Source organism: Cydia amplana, chromosome 10 (assembly GCF_948474715.1).
Source record: "Cydia amplana chromosome 10, ilCydAmpl1.1, whole genome shotgun sequence".
Taxonomy (NCBI): domain Eukaryota; kingdom Metazoa; phylum Arthropoda; class Insecta; order Lepidoptera; family Tortricidae; genus Cydia; species Cydia amplana.
Genome location: NC_086078.1, coordinates 7,703,266 through 7,727,669, shown reverse-complemented (window position 1 = coordinate 7,727,669; position 24,404 = coordinate 7,703,266). Strand labels below are relative to the sequence as shown.

Genomic DNA, 24,404 nt, shown 5'->3' with positions numbered 1-24,404 from the left:
CTCAAAATGTATCTAGAAAATCCTTGATTCGTTAGTGGCACGAAATAGGAGACACACGAAAAATAAAATGACCGCTATTTCGTGAGTTGATTTATTGCAATTTTAAGGTATTTCTATGCATATATTCAATATTTTTTCTTATCAAATCAATTACTAAGGAACCCACAGAAACACTCCCAAAAACTTTTATTCGAATGGGTTTAGCTTTTCCTTCCTATAAGCTTAACAAGTGAGAGCGCGCACCTTACGCCTAAAAAAAGTGCACGCATATAACACAGCTGTTCGCGGCCGTCTGATAGTTTCGACCGTCGTATTACTCTCAGTTTAATCACTAAAATATTGGTTATTATTTTATTGAAGAGATTAAATAATACAGATTTTTTTCATATGTATAATTTAAATAAACAATACTTGAATTCCTTATTATTTGCGCCAGAAACAAAACTAACGAAATAACGTACTAACACGAACTTGGGGCCCTTTACCTTACTTAATTTAATTTATACTTGATCGTATCTGTAATCAATAAAACATTCTAAAATTTAATAAGCGCTCCATCTACCGGTGTCCGTTGTCGTCATCTATAATTCTACGCGACGAAGTTTACACCACGCGGGCCACGCGGCACTAGCGCCGCTGTGCGCCTGCCGCCTTGTACGGCAAAGACAGAAAACATTTCGGTCTAAACCTTTCTATGTGTGCATGTCCGTGAGTCGTAGTTACGCGGTAACAGTTTAGTGGGCCTTCCTATAAATACGAGCACACAATGATACAAGTAACGCACACATTTAGACGCTGATAGGCAGCGCCTATCATTCGAATCCTTAACGATGACGGCCGAAGGTTTCCGAATACTTCCGATGCGATGCATGATTACGTGACTATTTTAAAAAGTAGCATTTGTTATGGTAACTTAGTACAAAGACGAGACTACTTTTTTATTCGTTTAGTTTATTTAGGTAAGTTTATTTATTTAAATTTTTTATTCGGCCGCCATTGTTTGTTTGTTTTGGTGAGATAACGATAACAGTTACCGGCAATTAGAATAATTGTGATTAGTGAAAATATGGATATTTTGAATTGTGAACGTTGTACGGTGTGTGTGTGTGTGTGTGTGTGTGTGTGTGTGTGTGTGTGTGTGTGTGTGTGTGTGTTTGTGTGTGTGTGTACCGAATATTAAAAATTATGCATATTCAAAGCTTTCTTTTAGCAAAAAAAAGTAATTGAAAAGGGCCGGTGAACATCGGAATTGCAGTTAACACAAACAAGTGGTAAAGTAAAATCAATCACTTTTCGTATATTTGCCGTGGTTAATTACATAATTACGTACGTCATTATTAACCGACTTGACAAGGATGTGAAACCATGACGGATTTTTGTTGGTAAGCTAGTAAGACTGTTAGTAGCTCTTATTTTAAGGGTTCCGTACCCAAAGGGTAAAAACGGGACCCTATTACTAAGACTCCGCTGTCCGTCCGTCCGTCTGTCTGTCACCAGGCTCTATCTCATGAACCGTGATAGCTAGGCAGTTAAAATTTTCACAGATGATGTATTTATGTTGCCGCTATAACAACAAATACTAAAAACAGAATATAATAAATATTTAAGCGGTGTTTACATACAACAAACGTGATTTTTTTTTGCGGTTTTTGCGTAATGGTACGGGACGCTTCGTGCGCGAGTCCGACTCGCACTTGGCCGGTTTTTTTTTTTGCTTACCCAGTCTCAAATCTCTGTGCACGCCACTGGTGATAGTGATATCGATATCGTTGTCTGAGTACTCACAACACAAGCCTTCTTGAGCTTACTGTGGGACTTAGTCAATCTGTGTAAGAATGTCCAATAATATTTATTTATTAACACGCTTTTATTAGGTCGACGTGTATGTAACTAACATGTAATGGAATCTTTCAAGTTAAATTTGATCCACTTCCCGGTTTCCGATTGAGCTAAAATTCTGCATACACATGTAAGTCGGGTGACAATACAATATGATGGTACCATCGAGCTGATCTGATAATGGAGACAGGAGGTGGCCATAGGAACTCGACCTGTATGTAACTAACATGTAATGGAATCTTTCAAGTTAAATTTGATCCACTTCCCGGTTTCCGATTGAGCTAAAATTTTGCATACACATGTAAGTCGGGTGACAATGCAATATTATGGTACCATCGAGCTGATCTGATAATGGAGACAGGAGGTGGCCATAGGAACTCGACCTGTATGTAACTAAATTGTAAATATTGTAATGGAATCTTGCAAGTTAAATTTGATCCACTTCCCGGTTTCCGATTGAGCTGAAATTTTGCATGCACATGTAAGTCGGGTACAATGCAATATTATGGTAGCATCGAGCTGATCTGATGATGGAGACAGGAGGTGGCCATAGGAACTTTGTGATGAAACAACGCAACCTAATTGTGTTGGGGATTTTTAGAATTGTCTCAATGAGTATTAGTTGTCTGTCGTAAGAAAAGTACAGTCAGCGATAAAAGCGTGTAACAAAAATGAAATTTTTCCCAAAAACTTATTTATATGGCTTGTTTTTACTGCGTTCTAAAACAAAAGACTATAAGAAAAACCCACTTACATTATTCGAGATGGATCGACACGAAAAATGTTTAATAAAATACACGGACCGTACTAAAAAGAATAGAATGGGAACATGAAAAAAGCATCTCATAATCATATAATCCCATCAAGTGGAGCTCCCGTGTGCGTACTGCTTTACATTCTGTGGGTAGCGCGGGTTATGGCTAGGTTGCCGTTTGGGTACATTTACTTAAGTGTTCGTAGAATATTATTGCTTCATGTAACGGTAGTAGGTATATGTTACTTAACTTACGAGATATACACCACAGTAAAGTTTTATTTTATATTTGTCAAAGTCAGTAAAATAAATCTAATGCCACTTATAAATTAGGAAGAAGACATTAAAACATTAATGCACACATTAAACAGAGATTGGTACGAACACATTAGTAATAAGTACCTTTCATGTAATAATACCTATATGTGTGTACCGCCAAATATTCTGAAGTTGAGAGCATTTTAGCTCTTTTATATTCGGCACCTATTTTGTGGATTGCTGAAGTTTAAACTGGGATAGGGGCGTATACGGTTGACACTAAAAGCACCGAGATCAATATCAATATTGATACTCACGAGAAGTTATTTTAGCTCTGCGCTTGCATTCTGCTACAGATAAGAGTACTATAATATTGAAGCTTCATAAATGTTGGTTTGCAGGAGGGTAAACTACATATCTCTGTTGCTGAGTGTCCCTATTTTGATTGAAGAAAATCATATTTATTCATAACACTGATTTAAATTTTCACGATTTTTACACATTATTAAATTGTACACCGAGACTTAATCGCGTATCTAAGTTTTAAGATCGCGCGGTTAGAAGATGCTGATGTCAACTTAAGCCAGTCTTCTCCGAGACCACGGGGACAACGCCGTCCTTGAAACGTCGGAGGTAAATCTTAAAACTTAGATACGCAATTAAGTCCCGGCGTACAATTTAATAATATTTATTCATTCCTAATTTTAATGTTAACATTGTTTTTGGGTTTCTCGATTTCATTTATGATATTGGCATAGAGTGTTACTCGTTTGGTAGTATGATTTGCCACTGGAAATTCTCATTCCTGATAAAAAAAAATTAAGTAACGTTCTGCACCAAGGAATCGTTGTTAAATTATAGTAAAGATTTGCTTATGCATTTGATTTGAAGTGACCTACATACGTACAATAAACTTGCAGATGTTTCACTTTAAAAGGGTAACATTCACCCAAAATTACCTTAGCATGTAACTGGGATATTACCCGTCGTGGGAATATTCCCAGCAAACCCAACAGAACACTGAATTCACAGTTCTCTTAAAGGACTTAAAGGAATGGGCTTTTTGCAGTCAAAGTAGTTTAAATAAAGCGCAGCGATTCCGAAGTGCCGCGGAACGATCATAACATTAAACTTTATCGATATGGAGAAAATACAAGTGGAGTTTCTCATTTAAATCGGTACTTTTACAGTTATATAGTGAATGTACAGTGTCTGTACATTCAATACCCTATCTATATCATAAGCTATCACAAAAAAAGCAATTAAGTAGAGGTCGTCGTACCGCTATACAGTTGTGTGCAATACAGGGTGGATTTTCTTTTTGGGTCAGTGAGGGCAGCTACCAGATCCCGTGCTGCTACGAGAAAACGGTCTTAGAAGACCTTCCCTCGATTTCAAATGAATGAAGATTGGCTTTTACAGATTTTGGAAAAAACATACAGGGTGCGACAAAAAGGTCATTTTTGACAAACTTTTTTTTGATGCCAATAGATCCCATTCCTATTGAGGATCAAAAGCTTGTATGGAAGCAAAAAAAAATTCCGTCTAGAAAAGCCACAAATCGAGGAAAACTTTTCCCATACAATTTGTACGAAAATGAAAACTTTTATTTTTCAGATGCTATTTTTGTATGCCAATCGATTCCATTCCTATCCAGTATCAATAGTTTCCTAGGGGTCAACTTAGGGTAATGTACCTACTAAAAAGCCACAAATTAAAGAAAACTTTTTCCATACATTTACTATGGAGAAAACGTGAAATTTAATTTACAGTTTTCTACCTGGCTAATCAGTCCTATTACATTTAAAAAGCATAATACTGTATGAAGACATTGCTGTAGGACTACTTATAAAAACGTAACAACCTACGAAAAAAATACAATTGCGTAATATTATTGTAACTAAGTATTTTGCCTATTATTTCCAATCAAAGCTTTACATCTAAACCTATGTCATCCAGAAAAAGAAACTTTTCTATAAGACGATCTTTTTTTACTTCCAATATTATTTAAGTAAAGGTTACAGTTAATTTTGAAACAATATCAAGTAATGCATAAGAATTATAAAAAAGATCCCATATAATTAATCTAAATCTACCCTCGAGAACCCAGGTCTCGCGACTCCACTCTGGACGGCCGGCTAAGGCAAGCCCGTTCTTGCCCGTTCCGATACTAACAGCGCGCCATCGCCGTTCCAACCTCTTTAATTGCCTGTGGGCAAGCCAGAGGCAGAGAATCCATGTCGCACCCACCCACCTTCGGGTGACAGAACTCTCTAGGAGCACTCGGGTACTTGGAATCGCTACTCCCAGGCTACTCCCCAAATAGCTCGTCACAACCAACCAAAATAAAGATATTCTATCCTATTCTATTCTAACTTGCCCTGCGTTGTAGATGGTTGTAGCTAATGCCATTATTAACTTATCTATATAATTTTTATTACAAGCGCTGGTGGCCTAGCGGTAAGAGCGTGCGACTTGCAATCCGGAGGTCGCGGGTTCGAACCCCGGCTCGTACCAATGAGTTTTTCGGAACTTATGTACGAAATATCATTTGATATTTACCAGTCGCTTTTCGGTGAAGGAAAACATCGTGAGGAAACCGGACTAATCCCGATACGGGCCTAGTTTACCCTCTGGGTTGGAAGGTCAGATGGCAGTCGCTTTCGTAAAACTAGTGCCCACGCCAATTACTGGGATTAGTTGCCAAGCGGACCCCAGGCTCCCATGAGCCGTGGCAAAATGCCGGGACAACGCGAAGAAGATGATGATATAATTTTTATTACTCCTAATTTACACGTTTTTTTATTCATGCCAATTTAATGCTTTGCGAGTTTTCCGGATCTCAGAAAAATATTTGAATTTACATTTTTTCGATGAATAAGCTAAATGACAAGTACCGCCGGGATGAATTCGAAGGACGAAGAATTATAATGGAGTCTGCGCCATTAGCATTATAATAAATACCAATATTGGATTTTTACAATGGGTTGCATACTCGTAATTATAGGAACTGCCGTTTTGTACGTAGTTAAGTTACGTGTACGGTTGTTGCCTACATTCAAAATCTACGATAACTTATAAACTCTACATCCATGTAATTTTGGAAGAATACGAATGTGCGTTAGTGTTCGTCTACTATGTTTTTTTGAAGTTGAAATCTTGTTGAAAATGTAATTGATTTCTAAAATTTACTTTTTAGTTACGTACCTAAATAAGTACCTAAAAGATAAGTTTGAAACTTAAATGCTATGTACATATTAACTATTTATTCTTTTTTTGGCCAGGTTATCGTTAATTAATTCAATATTATTCGCATCCATATACTCGGCTCAATTAATTCAGTATCCAATTTAACGACAGCCCGTCTAACTAAAATATTAGATTGAATTGTTAGACGGGATTGTTTAATTCGATTATCCAGCTTAGGGGCGATTGTCAGTTTGAGCTCGCTAAGGGCTTTTGTTATGATTTAAATCTGTCAAAGGCAGTTACTTGTGTATCTTGCTGGATACAGAAGTCGTACAATATTTAAGAAAGAGAAAGAAAACATTGAAATACTAAGTACCTGCGCCAAAGAACTCAAAGAAGGCCCGGTTCTTAAGCTTGCCTTCTTTAAAATTTTCGTATTATGATAAATTTAAATGGGTTAAAATTTTGCGTTCATGTTCGCTAGTCACAAAACTGCAAGATTATATAAAACAAGAAAAATAAAAAATAAAAATAACGATAGGCCTTCTTAGGTGCAGACGTGCAGATAACTTAATAATGTACTTCAAAAATGTTCGTCAATCGAACGAAAGACAGCAAAAAAGTTGGGCCATATTATAATACATTTATAATTATTAGACGCTGCGATACACGCAGCCTTCGTGTCATTCATCTTAGTCGTTATTAGTTATCCAATAGAGTAATAGCTTCGAGTAAGCCCGTTTCGAGTAGATAGTAGATAATATGGTATCAGTTTGAGATATTGCTGGGGTGTTCTAATTTCCGCACGTTGATAGTTCGGGCAACGGTCCTTTGTCTATTGTGTTTGTGACGTCTTCAAACAACAAAGTCTTCCTCGGGATATTGAGAAATGTTAAAATTAAATAACTGTATATTGATACTTGCTCGAGCAGTCTAAGTACTTACATATTTCCTTTTCATCGAGCATCTAGGGTGATAGGTACCTAAATAATTTAAACAGGTGTTTCTATAAAATGGCGCGCCCTAATAACATTTATAGCATAGGCTTAGTTTTTAAGCTTAGTTTTTAGTTTTAGTTTGTAATTTTTATTTTAAGGCTTTTTATTATTTGTTACATATATACTACTTGTTTTAATCTTTAATAAATAATTCTCTTCTTGATCTAAAAAAAAATAACTATAGCTTTTCGAATTTCCTAGTCCCTGGTGGTGGCACAATACCGTAAGGTCTTTTTTATAACTGTATTAAATACCTAGGGAACAACTTAAACAATTTGTATGTATTACCTAAAGTATTTATCATTGATATATTCATATCAGTTTGTGTCATATATGTACTTCATTTGTCCTTTAGTTATTGTGTCATTACTTAATGTAATGTCATTCTTACTAATAGTGTATGATCCGCGGATAGGATATACGGTCAAGGAATTTGATTGTCACAGTGATAAACTACCTATATGAAAGCTGCTAGGGATTTCATATACGTATTATATTGTCACTGTGACAGAGTGCGACATGGTATCAATTTATTTGACTATACAGGGTGCCATTTGAGTCGTGATCAGTAATATGTTTTTCTAACTCCATAAACAACGAGCAATTTAATGCCTCTACTCTTACTAAAATCAGACAAGATTTTTTTTATTTTTTAGTTTTTTTTTTGTCTTTTGTTTTACTTTTACAAGTGGCAATGTGGTATTTAAACAGCTTTGTAAGATATTTCAAATGAAAAATTAAGTAAATTTTATTTCTAACTGGGACAAATGACTAAATTGATGTCAATGACAGTTCCGATTCAAAGAGGCGATTCAATGTACTAATTTAAATATCTTAATAAGCCGTTGTAATATCCTAAATCCACTTATAAAAGTAAAATAAATGACAAAAAATAAACAAAAAATAAAAAAAATCTTGTCTGATTTTAGTAAGAATAGGGGCATTAAATTGCTCGTTGTTTATGGAGTTAGAAAAACATATTACTGATCACGACTCAAATGGCACCCTGTATATAGGTCACTATAGGTACCTAGACGGTACACCCAGCAACAAAATAGCGTGGCCACTTTATGGATGAATTCATTTAAAAATCCAATTTTATAGCCAGCTATCATACTTGTTTTCGTGTACGTGTAACAATGGCCCGTGTTTTGTTTTGACAATAATCCAGTACACTCAAGCTCCATTTCGATATTATTTACCGCATTTTTATCACCTCACTTTTCGCCGCACGAGAGTTCGCAAGACAATTCCTTTCTCTGCACCGTTGCCAACCGCTAGTGACGTCATAATGAGATGCATCCCTCGAGAACGTAGCGGAGCCAGGGGCTGTATTCAGAAACTACCAATGGTAGGTACCTATAATATAAAAATATCAGTGCTACGACCCCTAAATCTGAGTACCTACAAGTTTCTGAATTCTAAACCAGGGATGTTGCGGATGCCGATTTTTTGAGATCCGCGGACGCGGATGTCAGGATAGGTACTTATAAAACGTCAAATATTACATTTTAGTAATATTTATTTCAAAAAACCGGCCAAGCGCGAGTCGGACTCGCGTTCCAAGGGTTCCGTACATTAAGTCCCACTCACGCTTGACTACTAATTTCTACTAGGTTTTTTGGCTAATGACTAAAATTACCTAGCAGTCTAGCACTTACGCCGATGCTAAGACGTTCCTGTACCGACCTGTTCCACATCCGCATCCGCCTTAAACTCCGCATCGATTTTATGTGGATGCGGATGCAGATGCGGATGTTGAAAATAATGCGGAAGTTCCGCGGTTGCGGATGCGGATGCGGATATTCGTAACATCCCTGTTCTAAACCAATAATTCATTGGTATGAATACGGCGGCTCGGAAGCGGGAAAAATATGCAGTATTGGGGAACTACTTGTTTGTCCCTCTTGCTGTGGAAACCACTGGCTGTTGGTGCGCTGAGGCAAGGACTTTTATTGGGGAAGTGGGCAGGCGTTTGAGACAGAGTGGTCATGATCCTCGTTCCGGGTCGTTCCTCATGCAAAGGTTGTCCATCGCGGTTCAACGTGGCAACGCGGCGAGCGTGATGGGCTCCTTTGCGTCTGGAGGGGCGCGGGGCGAGTTTGGTGGATAGGTTTAGTACTTGTTAGTTGTTAGTTTAGATTAATATTTAGTAGTAGTGTTTTGTTTTAAGAGTAGGTACCTATAGTTGATTTTAATGTAATTTTTTTATTTAAGTAAATAAAATTGTCCTATTTAAAACATTTTCACATTGGTATGAATATCATAATTATCAATTCGAAAACATTCACATTTGGGCAAAGACCTCCCTCAAGAACTCCCAACGACCGATCGCTGCCGTCCTCCTATGCTTTCCATCTTAAAACCATCAGTCTATCTAGTGCATGGGGCTCCACTTTGCAAACGCGTGTCCCGCTTACTTAAACGCTTAAGGTTTGGCAATCTGACCATCAAATACGTAGGTACATAATTTTCGATAAAGGAGGCATATTCCAACTGAATTAGAATCTCACCATCATGTTGTTTTGACATCACTTGTAGTGTCTCTCGCGTACTTATGAAAGGAAGGCCATATAATACAGGCTGAATTTTAGTGAGGAAAGTCAGGAGCGTGGCTTGTAGCATAAGTATATTTTTTTCTACGTCATCTGCATATTCGAGAATAAGGCCGCCGGCTGAAACTGCCGGGAATCTTTTTAAGGTTTGTGTGCTGTGTAATGTACCTGTAATGCTAAGTAGGGTTATTTGGGCGCTAGTATTTTGAGTAGGTACTTACCTACTTATTTTGATTGTTAAAAGTATGTAAACAGGGAAACTTGCCTTATTCGTACCTTCTAAAGGAAATTCCTAATTATGTGGAAATATAAACAATTATTTATTGACAATCCATCATATGAAGCTCTTTTTAGGGTTCCGTACCCAAAGGGTAAAAACGGGACCCTATTACTAAGATTCCGCTGTCCGTCCGTCCGTCCGTCCGTCCGTCTGCCACCAGGCTGTATCTCACGAACCGTGATAGCTAGACAGTTGAAATTTTCACAGATGATGTATTTCTGTTGCCGCTATAACAACAAATACTAAAAACAGAATAAAATAAAGATTTAAGTGGGGTTCCCATACAACAAACGTGATTTTTGATCGAAGTTAAGCAACGTCGGGCGGGGTCAGTACTTGGTTGGGTGACCGTTTTTTTGCTTGTTTTTTTTTCTTGTGCTCTATTTTTTGTTGATGGTGCGGGACCCTCCGTGCGCGTGTCCGACTCGCACTTGGCCGGTTTTTTCAAGTAAAATCAGCGAGCTGACCTGAGCAAGCTGCGTACATTCATTGGCAGAATGAAACGGATATTAGGTACCTATACAGCCTACCTGACTTGATTTTATATGGAAATGCTGCCAAACCAAACACGCCAGGCTTCATTTTTTATGACTGCCAAAGCCAGTACCTACTCCTACTCAGCTTGAGTTGAGCCCCACCCTATTGCCGTTGGCAATTTGGCAGCCTACTAGTTATAAAGGTACCTAACTCATGTTATAAAGTAAAATCCTATCCAATCCCAAGAAAAAGACAAAGTTGCTCAACCTTCCTACTTAAAATTTCAAACTTTGAATTGGAATCACGTTACAAATTACAAAAGTTTAAAAAGAAAAGCAGCTTTCGCTATACCTTAAAACTCTGAATATATTTATATCAGCACAATAATTCCGATAAACTTTGCTTTGAACATACTCTTAATATGACAACGAACCGAAAATATTATTGTGTGGGTATGAAGACCGTTTTCAGGTTCGTGCGATGTACGAGTACACCTTCGCCTACCTACGGGATGCAGCATTTGCGTTAAAGGGGCAAGTCAGGCTCGCGGGGCCTGCTGCAGCACGTAAAATACCTAAACACGCTCAACGCCGAAATGTAATTAATAGCGCTCTTAATGCAATCAGGTTCTACCGCAACCGCATAATAACTGCATGCCATAGATTTACAAGGGTTGTTCCGACGTGTACTTACATCGGGCTTCGGGCTTAAGACACAATATAACATTAGTAAATAAGGCCAATCCAAAAGGGCAATCGAATTGACAATTTGATAAAAAAATACAATTGGCGTTAATCTCATCTAATGTCCACACGTACAAAATTATATCACCAACTTTAGATTTATAGGAGAAGAGATCAGTGGTGTCAACTCTGCCGAACGGACTAACTTGTGTCTAGACTGCGCTTGCGATAATTGGTATATTTGCGTCCTGGGCTATAACCGCGAAAATCAAAGTTCGTCAATTGCGGGTATTTTTCTCTGTCACTGTAATTACGTCTTAATAAGAGTAAAACAGAAAGATCCCCGCCATTTGCGAATTTCGTTTTCGCGGTACGCCCCCTGCACCAATAAGATTGGCGAGCAAATGTCCTCGAATTTCATTTTTGCGTCCGCGCCACAATCAGATTGTACGAAAGATTGACCCATCTGAATCCTACTTAATATTGTTATTTCTTCGTTCATTCATTCAATTTAAATTATTCCAATTAATACCTAGTCTGTCAATTGTAACGTCATTATTGGTAAAAGATTAAAGGCCTGTTGCACCAACCACCCTTGACAGACTGATCAACGTCACCCGACGCGCCGCGGCGGTTTACTAAGAAACTTTCCATACAATAAAATTTAGCGAACTCTTTAACGATGACAAACAGTTTGATGCAACCGACCCTAAAAGTATCATTGTTACTAATAGTGTCAGAAGCGCAATAGGTAGTTAAACGAGACTTTGCTCTAAATTATCACTTGTTGCTCTGTAAAATTGGCAGGCGCGTCTAGTCTGAGCAACCACCCAGTAGTAAATGGGCGGGCCAAAGTTAAGCTGGCGGAATAATTGGCCCGGAAGTCAGCTTTGCGACTAAATTAAACGTTCCTATTTCAACTTTTAGCTAAAATAAATAGTATCATTGTAAAATAACTTGAGCTGTTTAAAATTTGTTTGTTAAGTATTTAATAGGTACTTAATTTATTTTATGTAAAGGGTTTCATAGTAGTTCTGGTACGACAAAATAGTACCTAATAGTAATAAATCATACAAAAATTCCAAAATTATTTCCGAAAAAGAATGGAACTGTAAGCTCGCTAATGCGACGCTATCTACAACCACAATTAACGCATACCAGCCTACCTATGTAGGTACTTACTTCGTATGCTACTAAGTAGTGGTTCATTCCTCTTTAACTGATTACGAGTACCTAAGTAAGAAAGATAACATTACAAGCACTGAAAATCTGAAATAGGTACTTTCGATAAAAGAACATTTTCTGAATCCATATCTAGTCTATCGCGCCGCACTTACAAGTGAGAATTTTGGTATTACGAGTAAGTAGCACTAACAAGTACGAAAAGAAGATCTTTTTATGATATAGGAGGTAAACGAGCAGACCAATCTCCTGATGGTAAGCGCTTACCATCGCCCACGAACACCCGCAACAGCAGACGGGTTGTAAGTGCGTTGCCGGCCTTTAAGATAAGTAGTAGATACGCTCTTTTCCTGAAGGTTTAAAGGTCGTATCGGTCCATTCCAGAGTTTAGCTATGCGGGGCAGGAATCTTATACGAGTATACTTAAACGATGGAGATGGTGGGAAATCGTTCCATTTAAAACAAGGACGTATTTTATAAAACGTTATATGTACCTACTTGTACACCGTGTAAACGTGTAAACCATGTTTTTCTATGGGCTTTCGTCACACAGGCGGCGGGGCGCGCCGCTTTTTACATATAAAACGCTCACGACCCGCTCACGCGCCGCCCGGAAAACGCGCCTTAACTCTAACAACATATATTAATTACACGCACAACGTTTAACAAAGCCGCAAAGCTATTGGTATACAAATATTAGCTCTGTAGGTAGGTACAGTCAGCAGCAGAAGTTGATAAGCGGACGAAGTGTTCAAAATGACTTTGACGCGCTCTTATTCTCTTAACAATAAAGATGCCTCGAGATCATTTTGAAAAGCTGCTTAGTAAACCCAAGTTGAGGGTTCACATTCACAAAAACGACGAAGCGCTAGAAAAGGTAGGGCCCTTGCGCTTCGCTTTGCTCGTCTTGGCGGGAGCACTCCCGTGCCCCCAAATAAATAAAAAGTGATCGCATGCCCGAATTATCTACAACGGTGATCGGTCGAACCTTATCAGCGCGGTGCACAATGGCCACAAATCCCGGTTTTTTGTACAACACTACACTACACTCTACATCTATTTCTACACTAACTTAATGGAATGAACGGCCGTGCAAAACGGGAACAAAAGTCGTTAACTCCATGCGCGCGAAAATTTTAATTTACGACTTTGTGAGGCAGGTTTTACGCATTATTTTTTCAAAAATAGATTATCGTGTAACCGATGTGTTTGACGATAGTTTTATCACAAATGCATTTAACGACAACTCACCATACAGGCATACACCCATCTCATTCTTCCAAAAAAGTTGTGCGCCCTACCTACCGCCAAAACCGAAATTCGCAAATTGCGGGGATTTTTCTCTTTTAAGCCCCCTCCACACTCGTGCGCGAACGTGGCGCGAAGCCGCGAACGCGAGTGTGGAATCGATTTTCGCAAACAGTGAAATCTACTTTCCGTAGTCTGATAATCATATCGTGAAGTTTACATTTTATTACATTGAAATTATTTTTTTCTAATTGTAAGCGTAACCGTAACATTTGTGAAACGGACCGTAAACCTGATATCGACTTTTCGCAGCCCTATCAACTTCCGGGCAAGGTGTGTATCGATGGAACACATCACTAAGCAGACGCGGATATCGATTTTCCGCTTAAGGTTGGCCATACCGTAAAAAAGGATATGATGAAATGATTTCTATTTTTAGATTAATTTGTTTAAATATTTTATTTTATATTAATCTTTTTTTGACATGTATAAATTTATTATAATAATCAATATAAAAAAATCCTTAAATTTACTATTATTAACATGCAATTTTTTGCCGATGATTTTAAATTGTGTAATATAAGGAAAAAAATATGTGTAGGTATAGAAAAAAATTTAAAAAACACATGACTTGCAGATTTTTAGACCCCTATATAAATATAGGGTCACCCCTATATGCATATAATAACCGTTAAAAAATATTGTAATAAAGTAAAGTACCTAATTTTATTTTATTTATATGTTTATCAATATCGACATTCAACATTTTTTTACACTGTACCGGGTCGCGACTATTTTGCCCGCCATTTGCGCCGTTATTACTGCGCATGTGTTGGCAGCACTGTGTCCTTTCCAAGCCACTCCGCCGCCATTGCCACCACGCCACCGGATCGGAAAATCTGTCAGTAGTGCGTCTATTGTGCTATAATCTTTGAAGTTGCTTTGCATTCTTCTGTTTAGTGTCAATAGTTTTGAATAATACTTGAATCTTAAAATGGCTGACGAGAAAAAGGTATGTAACCAGTTGTATTATCAGATATTATCCCCTTGCTATAACATAATTTCACCGACATGGCGTTCTCCGTAAAATGTGGTTATCTCAACATTTCCCACGAATTGTTATCTAGAAAAACCATTTCAATTATTTAATGCGTCTCATTTTATCGTTTTCAGGGAGAAAGCGAACACATCAACTTGAAAGTGCTAGGTCAGGATAATGCTATTGTCCAGTTCAAAATCAAAAAACACACTCCCCTGAGGAAGTTGATGAATGCCTACTGTGATAGAGCAGTAAGTACAATAATTACTATAATCTTTTATTATACTCGTAAGCGTCAAAGTTGAAACTGCAAACATACATATTTCATGATTCCTAGAAAGGTTTAAGGTCTCACAGCCAGCTTACAGTGAACTTTAACCTTACTTTACCTCAATATTAAACTATACGTTTAATAATCATATCCTGATGCTCATTTTACTTGTATTGTGATCACCATATTAATAGAATTGATGTAGAATACTGTTGAAAACATCTTTATTTAGCATGATCTTCCTCTTAATAGTATTCTTGGTATAAATAAATATTGCAGGACAATTTCACACAGGTTTTAAGTACTAGAAACTAGAACAATAAATTTAAGAATAATGGCAAAGCTATATAAACAATGTGCCTTTGCTGTAAAGGCTTATGCGAGTCATAGGTTATGCTTCCATTGATTAAATGCTATTTCTATGATACATACTCAGCGATTATCTTGATACACCTATTAGCTAATGAATAGTTGTGTTAGAACCCACATGGTTGTTGCTATTGTAATACAAAAATGCCCAGGCCAATATCTGGTAATTTTTAAGTTCCTAACTGACAAATCAATTGGGTACACAATTACCTTTAACTAGGGCTGCCATCTGTCCAGATTTCCCCGGATTTGGCCTAGTTTCGAGGCCGTCTGGGGTGGTTTTCAAAAACCTGGACACTTTATGTGAGGTAACACCTTATTCCGCACTTATAACACGTCCGGGGAAAAATGCAGGTCCAGGTTCAGGCAGCCCTTCCTTTAACCCTTCGAACGCCAAGGCGTATATGGGACAAGACAAGTCCCATATACGTCACAGACAATTAGAACTTTAATTTACAATTTCAAGGTTATTCATTCAGTATGTAGCAAATTTCTGACACGGGCGTTCGAGGGGTTAAGTTCAGTTAGAATTAAATTGAATAACACAAATTGTCATGGGTATGCTATCTTAGTGTTCCCTTTTATAATGATGCATAGGTTCTACCTTTTGTAAAATCTTAATTTAATAATTTCTATAATCCAAAATCTATTTTTTTACAGGGATTATCAATGCAAGTGGTGCGGTTCAGATTTGACGGGCAGCCAATCAACGAGAACGACACACCAACGTCACTGGAGATGGAGGAGGGCGACACAATAGAGGTTTATCAGCAGCAGACTGGCGGGAGCCTAGTGTAATTAGCTACTTAAGGACTTTCCATCTCCGTCGGAAGAACGTCACGGTGTAACCTTCTCAAACCTAACATTAAGTTTATTTTTAAATAACATCATTTGTCACGACGAAAATTTCGTATTACACAATTCTTTTACCGAACTTTTTGTGCGGGATTGTCTGCGAAGTTATCGCTTTAATTAAGATGGATAAGGTAAACCAATGGTAGGTAACTTCGATATTCCATGTGATAAGTTTTAGTTTGTCTCTACTTAATAGGCCAATATTTTTTGATTGCAAGGCACTAAAGCGTCAAGGAGTTCTGTATGTGTAATTTATTGGATTTGTGTCCATAACAAGTATCAGGTCTATAACCTATTTGAAATAAAGTAAATGTAAGAATTTGTTTTAGTGTTTTATTTAGTACCAACTGTTTACCAATGTAATAAATGGAGTCTATAATCTGAACAAAATTGCACTCAATATAGATATTGTGAGTGATAAGAGACGCAGCTATACTATTAGAACTAGAGTATTACCAGTAGAGTCTGTGCGGAAAGAGAAGAGTCGTGGAATGTATGGGGCCCAATACATTCCACGACCTCTCTTTCCGAACAGACTATCCAACATTTCGACATGGAATGACGTGAGAAACGAAATATTATTCCGTTTCCAAAATACATAATGACTTCATTTCTTTTGGTATTTCCGAATAGAATACATCCCAAGTTTTTGTATTTTCCGCAAGTTGCACGTCCGTCGATTGTGACAAATGATAAAAAAAACTAGAGACTTCTACAGACGTTATTGCAAATCGCATGCGATTACACGTCACGTCACGTTTGGAGAGGCCATAAGTAATGACGCATTAGATGAGTCATCAAAACAAGTAGTACAAGTACCAACTAGCCGTCATCCTGGGCGTGGTCTTGAGCAATGAATTGCATAATAAAATGAAATTTCAGCACACCAACCTGAAGAAGACATGGACTGTAAAATATCAATCACTTAAAAGTCAATTCTACCAGCAAACCACTAAAAATTTGCATTTGATTTACTTTGCCTCACATGTGAATAAAATGTAACTTTGCTATCCGTTTTTGAACAATCAAGAGACCCTTTACCAGTTGGTGTGGTAAAAATGAAATTATACCATGGGGTTGGCAACTGTCAAAGGTTTTTATCGATGGCGCCAGCATAGGTTTTACCTGTTTCTAGTTTTAGTTGGTTTTGTATCTAGTTTTGTTGGTCATCAAGTTCCAAAAAAAACCATTGACTATTAGTAGGATTCAAAGATAAAATCTATGCTGGCGCCATCTGTAAAATACTTCGACCGGCCAACCCCTTTGAACTATTTACATCGATGACGCTGTAGTGTAACCACAGCTTCAGAAACAACAGCTAGTTGTCATGGCAGTAAGTACAATCAAGGTCTGAGTAGGTACGCGTATTTTTAAATGTCACACACACGCCAACATTGAAACAAGCTACAACACAACCCAGGTGGTCTGATGTCATTATTATAGCCGTTACAGCTTTTAGGTATTACTAACCATCTTCTCATTACTGAGATGGGTAAGAAGATTTATGAAGGGGGCATCCTTCATTCTCAAAATTTCCAAAATCCTAGGTGCTGCTGCTGCTGTGTGACATCGGTTTGTTTATTGTATCCGCGGATAGCACGGAACCTTTACTGTTAAAGTCCGATCAACATAAGGTAAGAAATAGTGGGATATGGGTAACTGCAGAAAATTTACATAGTTTAGAACTTAAAATAAACAACGTATCTAAGTTTTAAGTTCTCCGAGACCACGGGGACAACGCCGTCCTCGAAACGTCGGAGGTAAATCTTAAAACGCGATTAAGTCCCGTTGTATAATTTAATAATGTGTAAAAATCGTGAAAGTTTAAATCAGTGTTAAAATATTCTATTTTATATTGGGTTACCAAAATGTTTCTGTTTTAATACATTTTAATGTTATTATGGTAACACGGTGGAATCAGCTAATCTCATAAAATGTGGACGAAATGTACAAATAAACTAGAATTGTATACCTACCTATTGTAAAAGAAAAAGCTTCAATATAAACCAAAGGTAGAGTGTTGTTTGTTTCAAATTCTCGGAGTTACATAAGTCTTTGATATTCCATTTTAGCTTAGCCAACTCGTAAGTATTATGTTATGTACTACGACAAAGTAGGTACCCTGGAGTGAATAGGGACAAAACGTGACAGACGTCCCTATGCACCCCGTTTGACTTTATTAGGGTTCCGTAGCCAAATGGCAAAAAACGGAACCCTTATAGATTCGTCATGTCTGTCTGTCTGTCCGTCTGTCCGTCTGTCCGTCTGTCTGTCCGTCCGTATGTCACAGCCACTTTTCTCCGAAACTATAAGAACTATACTGTTGAAACTTGGTAAGTAGATGTATTCTGTAAACCGCATTAAGATTTTCACACAAAAATAGAAATAAAACAATAAATTTTTGGGGTTCCCCATACTTCGAACTGAAACTCAAAAATTTTTTTTTCATCGAACCCATACGTGTGGGGTATCTATGGATAGGTCTTGAAAAATGATATTGAGGTTTCTAATATCATTTTTTTCTAAACTAAATAGTTTGCGCGAGAGACACTTCCAAAGTGGTAAAATGTGTGTCCCCCCCCCTGTAACTTCTAAAATAAGAGAATGATAAAACTAAAAAAAATATATGATGTACATTACCATGTAAACTTCCACCGAAAATTGGTTTGAACGAGATCTAGTAAGTAGTTTTTTTTTTATGCGTCATAAATCGCCTAAATACGGAACCCTTCATGAGCGAGTCCGACTCGCACTTGGCCGCTTTTTTTAGTTAGGTATCTGTTGATTATAAAGTATAGGTACCTATCTAATCGATACCATCAAATATACTTCTTATACGGTTTAAAGAATCACCAAAAAAATTTAAGCTGTCTTAACAGTTTTGTGATTGTATAGATTTATTGTAAGATTTCTTTCTTTTTTCAGCTAACACGGCACAGTACGCTCACTACGTTTTCAACACGCTGGACCAAGACAGAAGTGGCTTGTTAAGTTTTGAGGTAAGTTTCCGGTCAGAAAAATAGCTTGTTTATTAGTTCTGCGAACTTAACTACTGCGGTTAAACTGGCGCCACTATCTATGTGACATTCGCCACGTTACTATGAATTACCGTTAGTTTCAAATTTAGCCACATGTTACATCAAGGTTTGGTGAGTTAAGTGCTTCCTTAACTTCTATATGGACGTCACTAACTTTTTACGGCAGCGACTGCCGTTAGATGCTGAGATATGGTCTGGCAGACCAATTGGTCACTAGAAAAGGGTGGAAAGTTTTTTAACCCTTTCAGCTTTAATCACGTCACGTCGTTTTGCCTCTACGAGTCCTACGACCGTAGTTAGCGGTGAATGAGCGCAATAAGACGAACTCCTATAGAACATTTTTGACGCATAAGTAGTTCTACTGACAAATTGATTTTCCAGACTATAACTACCTACATTGCTTTTTACAATTACAGGAGTTTGTGACGGGCCTATCGGTGCTGTCAAGAGGTAGTTTAGAAGAGAAGTTGCGATGGACGTTCTCCCTATACGACATTAACGGTGACGGCTGCATCACTAAAGAGGAGATGACCGACATAGTGACGGCCATCTACGATCTGATGGGCCGGGTGGTGGACCCCTCGGTAGAGGACGAAGTGGTACAGCAGAAGGTGGAGAGACTGTTTCAGGTGGGTTCTAATTATTTCATTTATCGCGATTTTTGTCTTATGGCCGCCAATTACGAGAGTTGAAATAGTAACATATATGACTAATATGGCAAAACACATAGGTACCTATACTAATTATCTTTTTTTTTTCCAATTGTCCAATTATGGACAGTCAAGTTCCAGTAATGAATCCCCAATAATGGATTATTGTGAATAATATATCCTTATCCAAAGTACCTATTACTACATTGAAATAAAATTAGGTACCGAATGTAAACGTTTTTTAGTGGTTACATTTGACTACCATTTTTATTATTAACCCCTCGTATGCGGCCTGTCAAATTTGATCATTGAAAAAGTGACCTTGACATTTAAAACAATAGATTTAAATTCTCACGCACGGATCCGTGTTTAAGCGTACAAAGGGTTAATCCGGGGAATCCGCCCCCTTTGGCGACGTCTCTATAGTTCGTTTTTTTAGCATTAGAAGAACTTGAAAGAAGGTAAGCGATCTTGGCATGTCTTTTAATTGAAAAACGCTTTTTAAAAATCAGTAACTATTACTTATGAAAGCAGAAGAATATATTTGTCGTAACTTATTTTTAAAATGTGTTTTTCAATTAAATGACACATCAAGATTGTTTACCTTATTTCTAATGCTAAAAAAAACGAACTTATACCTAAAGGCTTTATTATAAAACGATCACAGATGTGACAAAATAGTCTTATACCCCACCGTGATAACATTTTACAGAAAATGGATCTAAACCGCGACGGTGTCGTGACATTGGACGAATTCTTGGACTGCTGCGTGCGCGACGAAGACATCTCGCGCTCCATGGGCGTGTTCGACAGCACCTTCTGACATCCTGCTGACGGCGCGGGCGCCTCCAACGCCGCGCGCCGCCGCGCCGCCCCGTGACAAAGGCCTTTGAGTGCCCCATTGCTACTCGGGGCTTAGGGCTTCTTTGAAAATAATCCTTCAATTTCTAAGGGCGACGCGGCTTTTAAGGATTGCCGAAGCTGATGCGTTGCCATCAACAAACTGCGTTAACGCATTATTTAAGCTCTGGTACGCGAAATATCCTTACTTACCTATTGGTACTTGCGTAACAGTTCTTGGATCCGCTTTTTGTCTTTAATTACTGTTCTGGCTGTGATCATAAGTATTCAGTCATTTGATGTATGTAAGGCGCGCGGAAAGCCTCAATAAACCTTGTCCCTCAATGTTTTAATTAAGGTACCTATTAGCTAGTTAGATCTATTGTAGGTATGTGATGTTTAAGAATTGAGGCTATAGGTGCTTTAATTTCCCGCCGGTTTTATATTTTCAATATTGAAACTATAACCACCGTTAAATTAAAGGACCAGTAATTGATGCCACTTGTGAATTGCCTTAGAAAGCTGGCCATTGTTCGTCTTGCATATATGGTACAGACATACCTAAGATTACTAATTCTTATTACTATCACGTTCTTCTGTAGAAAACTATTTTTCGGGAAAACTAATAAGTATTACATGCTATTTAAATCTTTAGGAACTTGGCTTTTATCCTTGCCTTCTTTTTACAAAACTGGCAATATGTCCCTGATAAAGTTACAGTGATCTGGTTGCCAATTACAAGCATATTACCTACCTATGTTTCTAGATACAATTGCCAATTTCATAAAATGGATCTTATCGTACCTACCTTTCCACAAGAATTCAAGATTCGCATCTTATCTTATAATACATGTAGATTTCAATAATAATGTACCTAGTCCGTCAATACCTAAAGTTTTAATGTTGGGCACATTTTAGATTTAGAGCCCCTCGGTAAAAATGTTGACCAACTTAAATTAAGTAGGTAAAGTCCTTCATAGGACTTACAGGCTGCCACCGTTCAGACGAATAAAACTGAGGCGAATGATAAGTATGTGGTATGTAGGACCTTATTAGGTATCGAACCCCTCTAATTGTGTATGTTTCGTGAACATTATTAGCAAGATGCGCCTGAAAGGTGGCGGCCTGTAATTTCCGTTAGGTATATATATTAGCTACTTTAAAGCTTCTGTATTCGAAACTGTAGATTGCATCTTAAAAGTCAGTGATAAAGTGATCCAAAGCGTTTGAGATTTTTCTCCCTGAGAGGAATTACAAATTTCGTGACTGCTATTTCAACTATCAATCTCAATTCTTATCTAAATTTCTCTTAAACTATTGTAATATATTTCATTAGATTATGTATTGTAAGCATTGCCACATTTCGTCTATAGTTGGCTTTAGTCCGTCATACTCATATCTAAAAGCCGTAACAGACTACCGCACTGTACCGCAACAAATAAAATCAAAGAAAATATCTCTTTCTCGGTGCGGTGAGGTAGTCTGTTACGGCTTTAAAACACTCGTTACTTCCCCTCTTATTTAAATTGTTCCGGCCATTTTTAATAGTGTTTAGCGTTAAATACCTGTTTAAGATGTTTCATAGTCTATTATCTACCCCTCATTATATTTATCACATCGACTGGTGTTATTTAAAACATATATACCTATATTTCGATCCCTAATTGTGTGTCTGTGTTGTTTGTAGACTATTAAATATTAACTTACACCCTTACTCACTAGATGGCCTAACTAAACAGTATTAGTATATTACGACACAAGTGCGAAAAATAGCAAATTCGAAACGAGTTGGTATAAATTAAAACACGACCGAAGGGAGTGTTTTAAATCGACACGAGTTGCGAATTACCTATTCGCACATGTAGGGTACAACGTTTTACAGTGCATAATATAGCCCCATGGACCTAGAATATTACGGACGGACTGTCACCTAAGACAAACTGTGACACTGCAATGGCGGACGGTTTGAATGTGTGCGTGTAGACGAGTGTTACCATGTAACACAAATTCTCCCCTAATGGTGAAACAATTATTTTTAATATCGTCCTTGTTTTCAAATAAAAAAAATAGGACAGTTTTACGTTAGACAATAAAAAAGGTGTGTACGTATATGATTTTATAGGTCTTGAAAATGCGCAATATTGCACAATTACTTTGTGCAAACATTATTTTCAATACCTAATGATATTTAGCATCGTAATGAAATCAGTTCGTCATGTTTTTTAGGGTTCCGTAGCCAAATGGCAAAAAACGGAACCCTTATAGATTCGTCATGTCTGTCTGTCTGTCCGTCTGTCCGCCGTATGTCACAGTCACTTTTCTCCGAAACTATAAGAACTATACTGTCGAAACTTGGTAAGTAGATGTATTCTGTGAACCGCATTAAGATTTTCACACAAAAATAGAAAAAAAACAATAAATTTTTGGGGTTCCCCATACTTAGATCTGAAACTCAAAATTTTTTTTTCTTCAGGCCCATACGTGTGGGGTATCTATGGATAGGTCTTTAAAAATGATATTGAGGTTTCTAATATCATTTTTTTCTAAACTGAATAGTTTGCGCGAGAGACACTTCCAAAGTGGTAAAATGTGTCCCCCCCCCCCCCCTGTAACTTCTAAAATAACAGAATGATAAAACTAAAAAAAATATATGATGTACATTACCATGTAAACTTCCACCGAAAATTGGTTTGAACGAGATCTAGTAAGTAGTTTTTTTTTTAATACGTCATAAATCGCCTAAATACGGAACCCTTCATGGGCGAGTCCGACTCGCACTTGGCCGCTTTTTTAATTTACTTATACATTTAACTTGAAACATATCTGGTTTTCAACAAACAAATTATAATACATAACAAACAAACGTTAAGTATAGCTCCTTAGTATCGGGAAATTAACATACCGACCTAGTTTGAAATGCACAATCAATAATTTAACCATTTACCTAAAAAATAAATAAAAAGTCATTTATTGTCGCAAAACACAGTAACAAAATAAAACAAACAAGGAAAAAGAAAAAAGACATACGCACATAAGTACATAATGATTTAATAAGAAGGGTATCAATTACCCTACTTTCGGGAAATTACCCTATTCATGTTACTGGCCACACTCCTGTTTTGCAGTTTGATAATTTATAAACAACAAATTATCGTGATTTTACGTACTAATTGATAAACTTAAGTATGAAAAGTTATTCCGTGACTTTTTTTCTTTCGATCGGTACAATTCTAGCAGGATTTAACTACGCATGCCGGCATATTTTATATTTTTCTTCGACATGTTTACTTCAATGACGTTTCGATTCGTCTGACGGCAAACTGGTGGATGTGGGCTGTCAATGTGTGTGTGTCACGCGTAAATACTTAGAAACTGGTGGATGTTGGAATCACAGTTGTGTTGTAAGCGAAACTCTGTCCGTAATATTATAGGTTCATGTATAGCCCTTTAAATTTTCTACATAGTTGCGTAATGTGCTAATTATCACACTAGTGCGGTAAAGTAGCCCCATTGTAGGTATTAGGTACTGTGCCTTCGGGCGTGTTTCAATTTATCGCCACTCGTTGCGAAATTCCTACTTTTCGCACTTGTATCGTAATGTACTATTGTCGCTGAATGTCGAATTTATAATTATTAAAAAAAATCATTTCAGTCTATAAAACAGGTCACAAACACTGCCATATAATAAAAATAGAAAAGAAAACATTGGTAATACCTACTTTATTTCCCTTTTCTTGTGGCGTCGATAATTTGAGATTTATTATGATTTTTGTGACATATTAGTCTTCAAATCCAAAGCTAAATAAAATATATTTTAAATCTCGGTTACGTACAGAGGGCAATAAATATTTTCAGAACCATCACCTGTTTAAAAACTAA

The 24,404-nt window shown here is 37.3% G+C and overlaps 2 protein-coding genes across 2 annotated transcripts in view; both read left to right on the top strand.

The window, feature by feature from the left end:
- LOC134651677 (Kv channel-interacting protein 4) overlaps window positions 1-20,870 on the top strand; it is a 159,317-nt gene extending 138,447 nt beyond the window's left edge. Inside the window, exons 5-7 of the mRNA XM_063506776.1 lie at window positions 18,923-18,996; window positions 19,452-19,664; window positions 20,398-20,870. Coding sequence (XP_063362846.1) covers window positions 18,923-18,996; window positions 19,452-19,664; window positions 20,398-20,508 — 398 coding nt within the window. The 3' untranslated portion in view covers window positions 20,509-20,870. The remainder of the gene's footprint in view (window positions 1-18,922; window positions 18,997-19,451; window positions 19,665-20,397) is intronic.
- Window positions 14,308-16,320, top strand: LOC134651464 (small ubiquitin-related modifier 3). Its single transcript, XM_063506574.1, has 3 exons — window positions 14,308-14,475; window positions 14,637-14,753; window positions 15,803-16,320. Exons 1-3 carry the CDS (start codon window positions 14,458-14,460, stop codon window positions 15,938-15,940), a joined length of 273 nt encoding a protein of 90 aa, XP_063362644.1. The 5' UTR covers window positions 14,308-14,457; the 3' UTR covers window positions 15,941-16,320.
- Window positions 20,871-24,404: the final 3,534 nt, after the last annotated feature.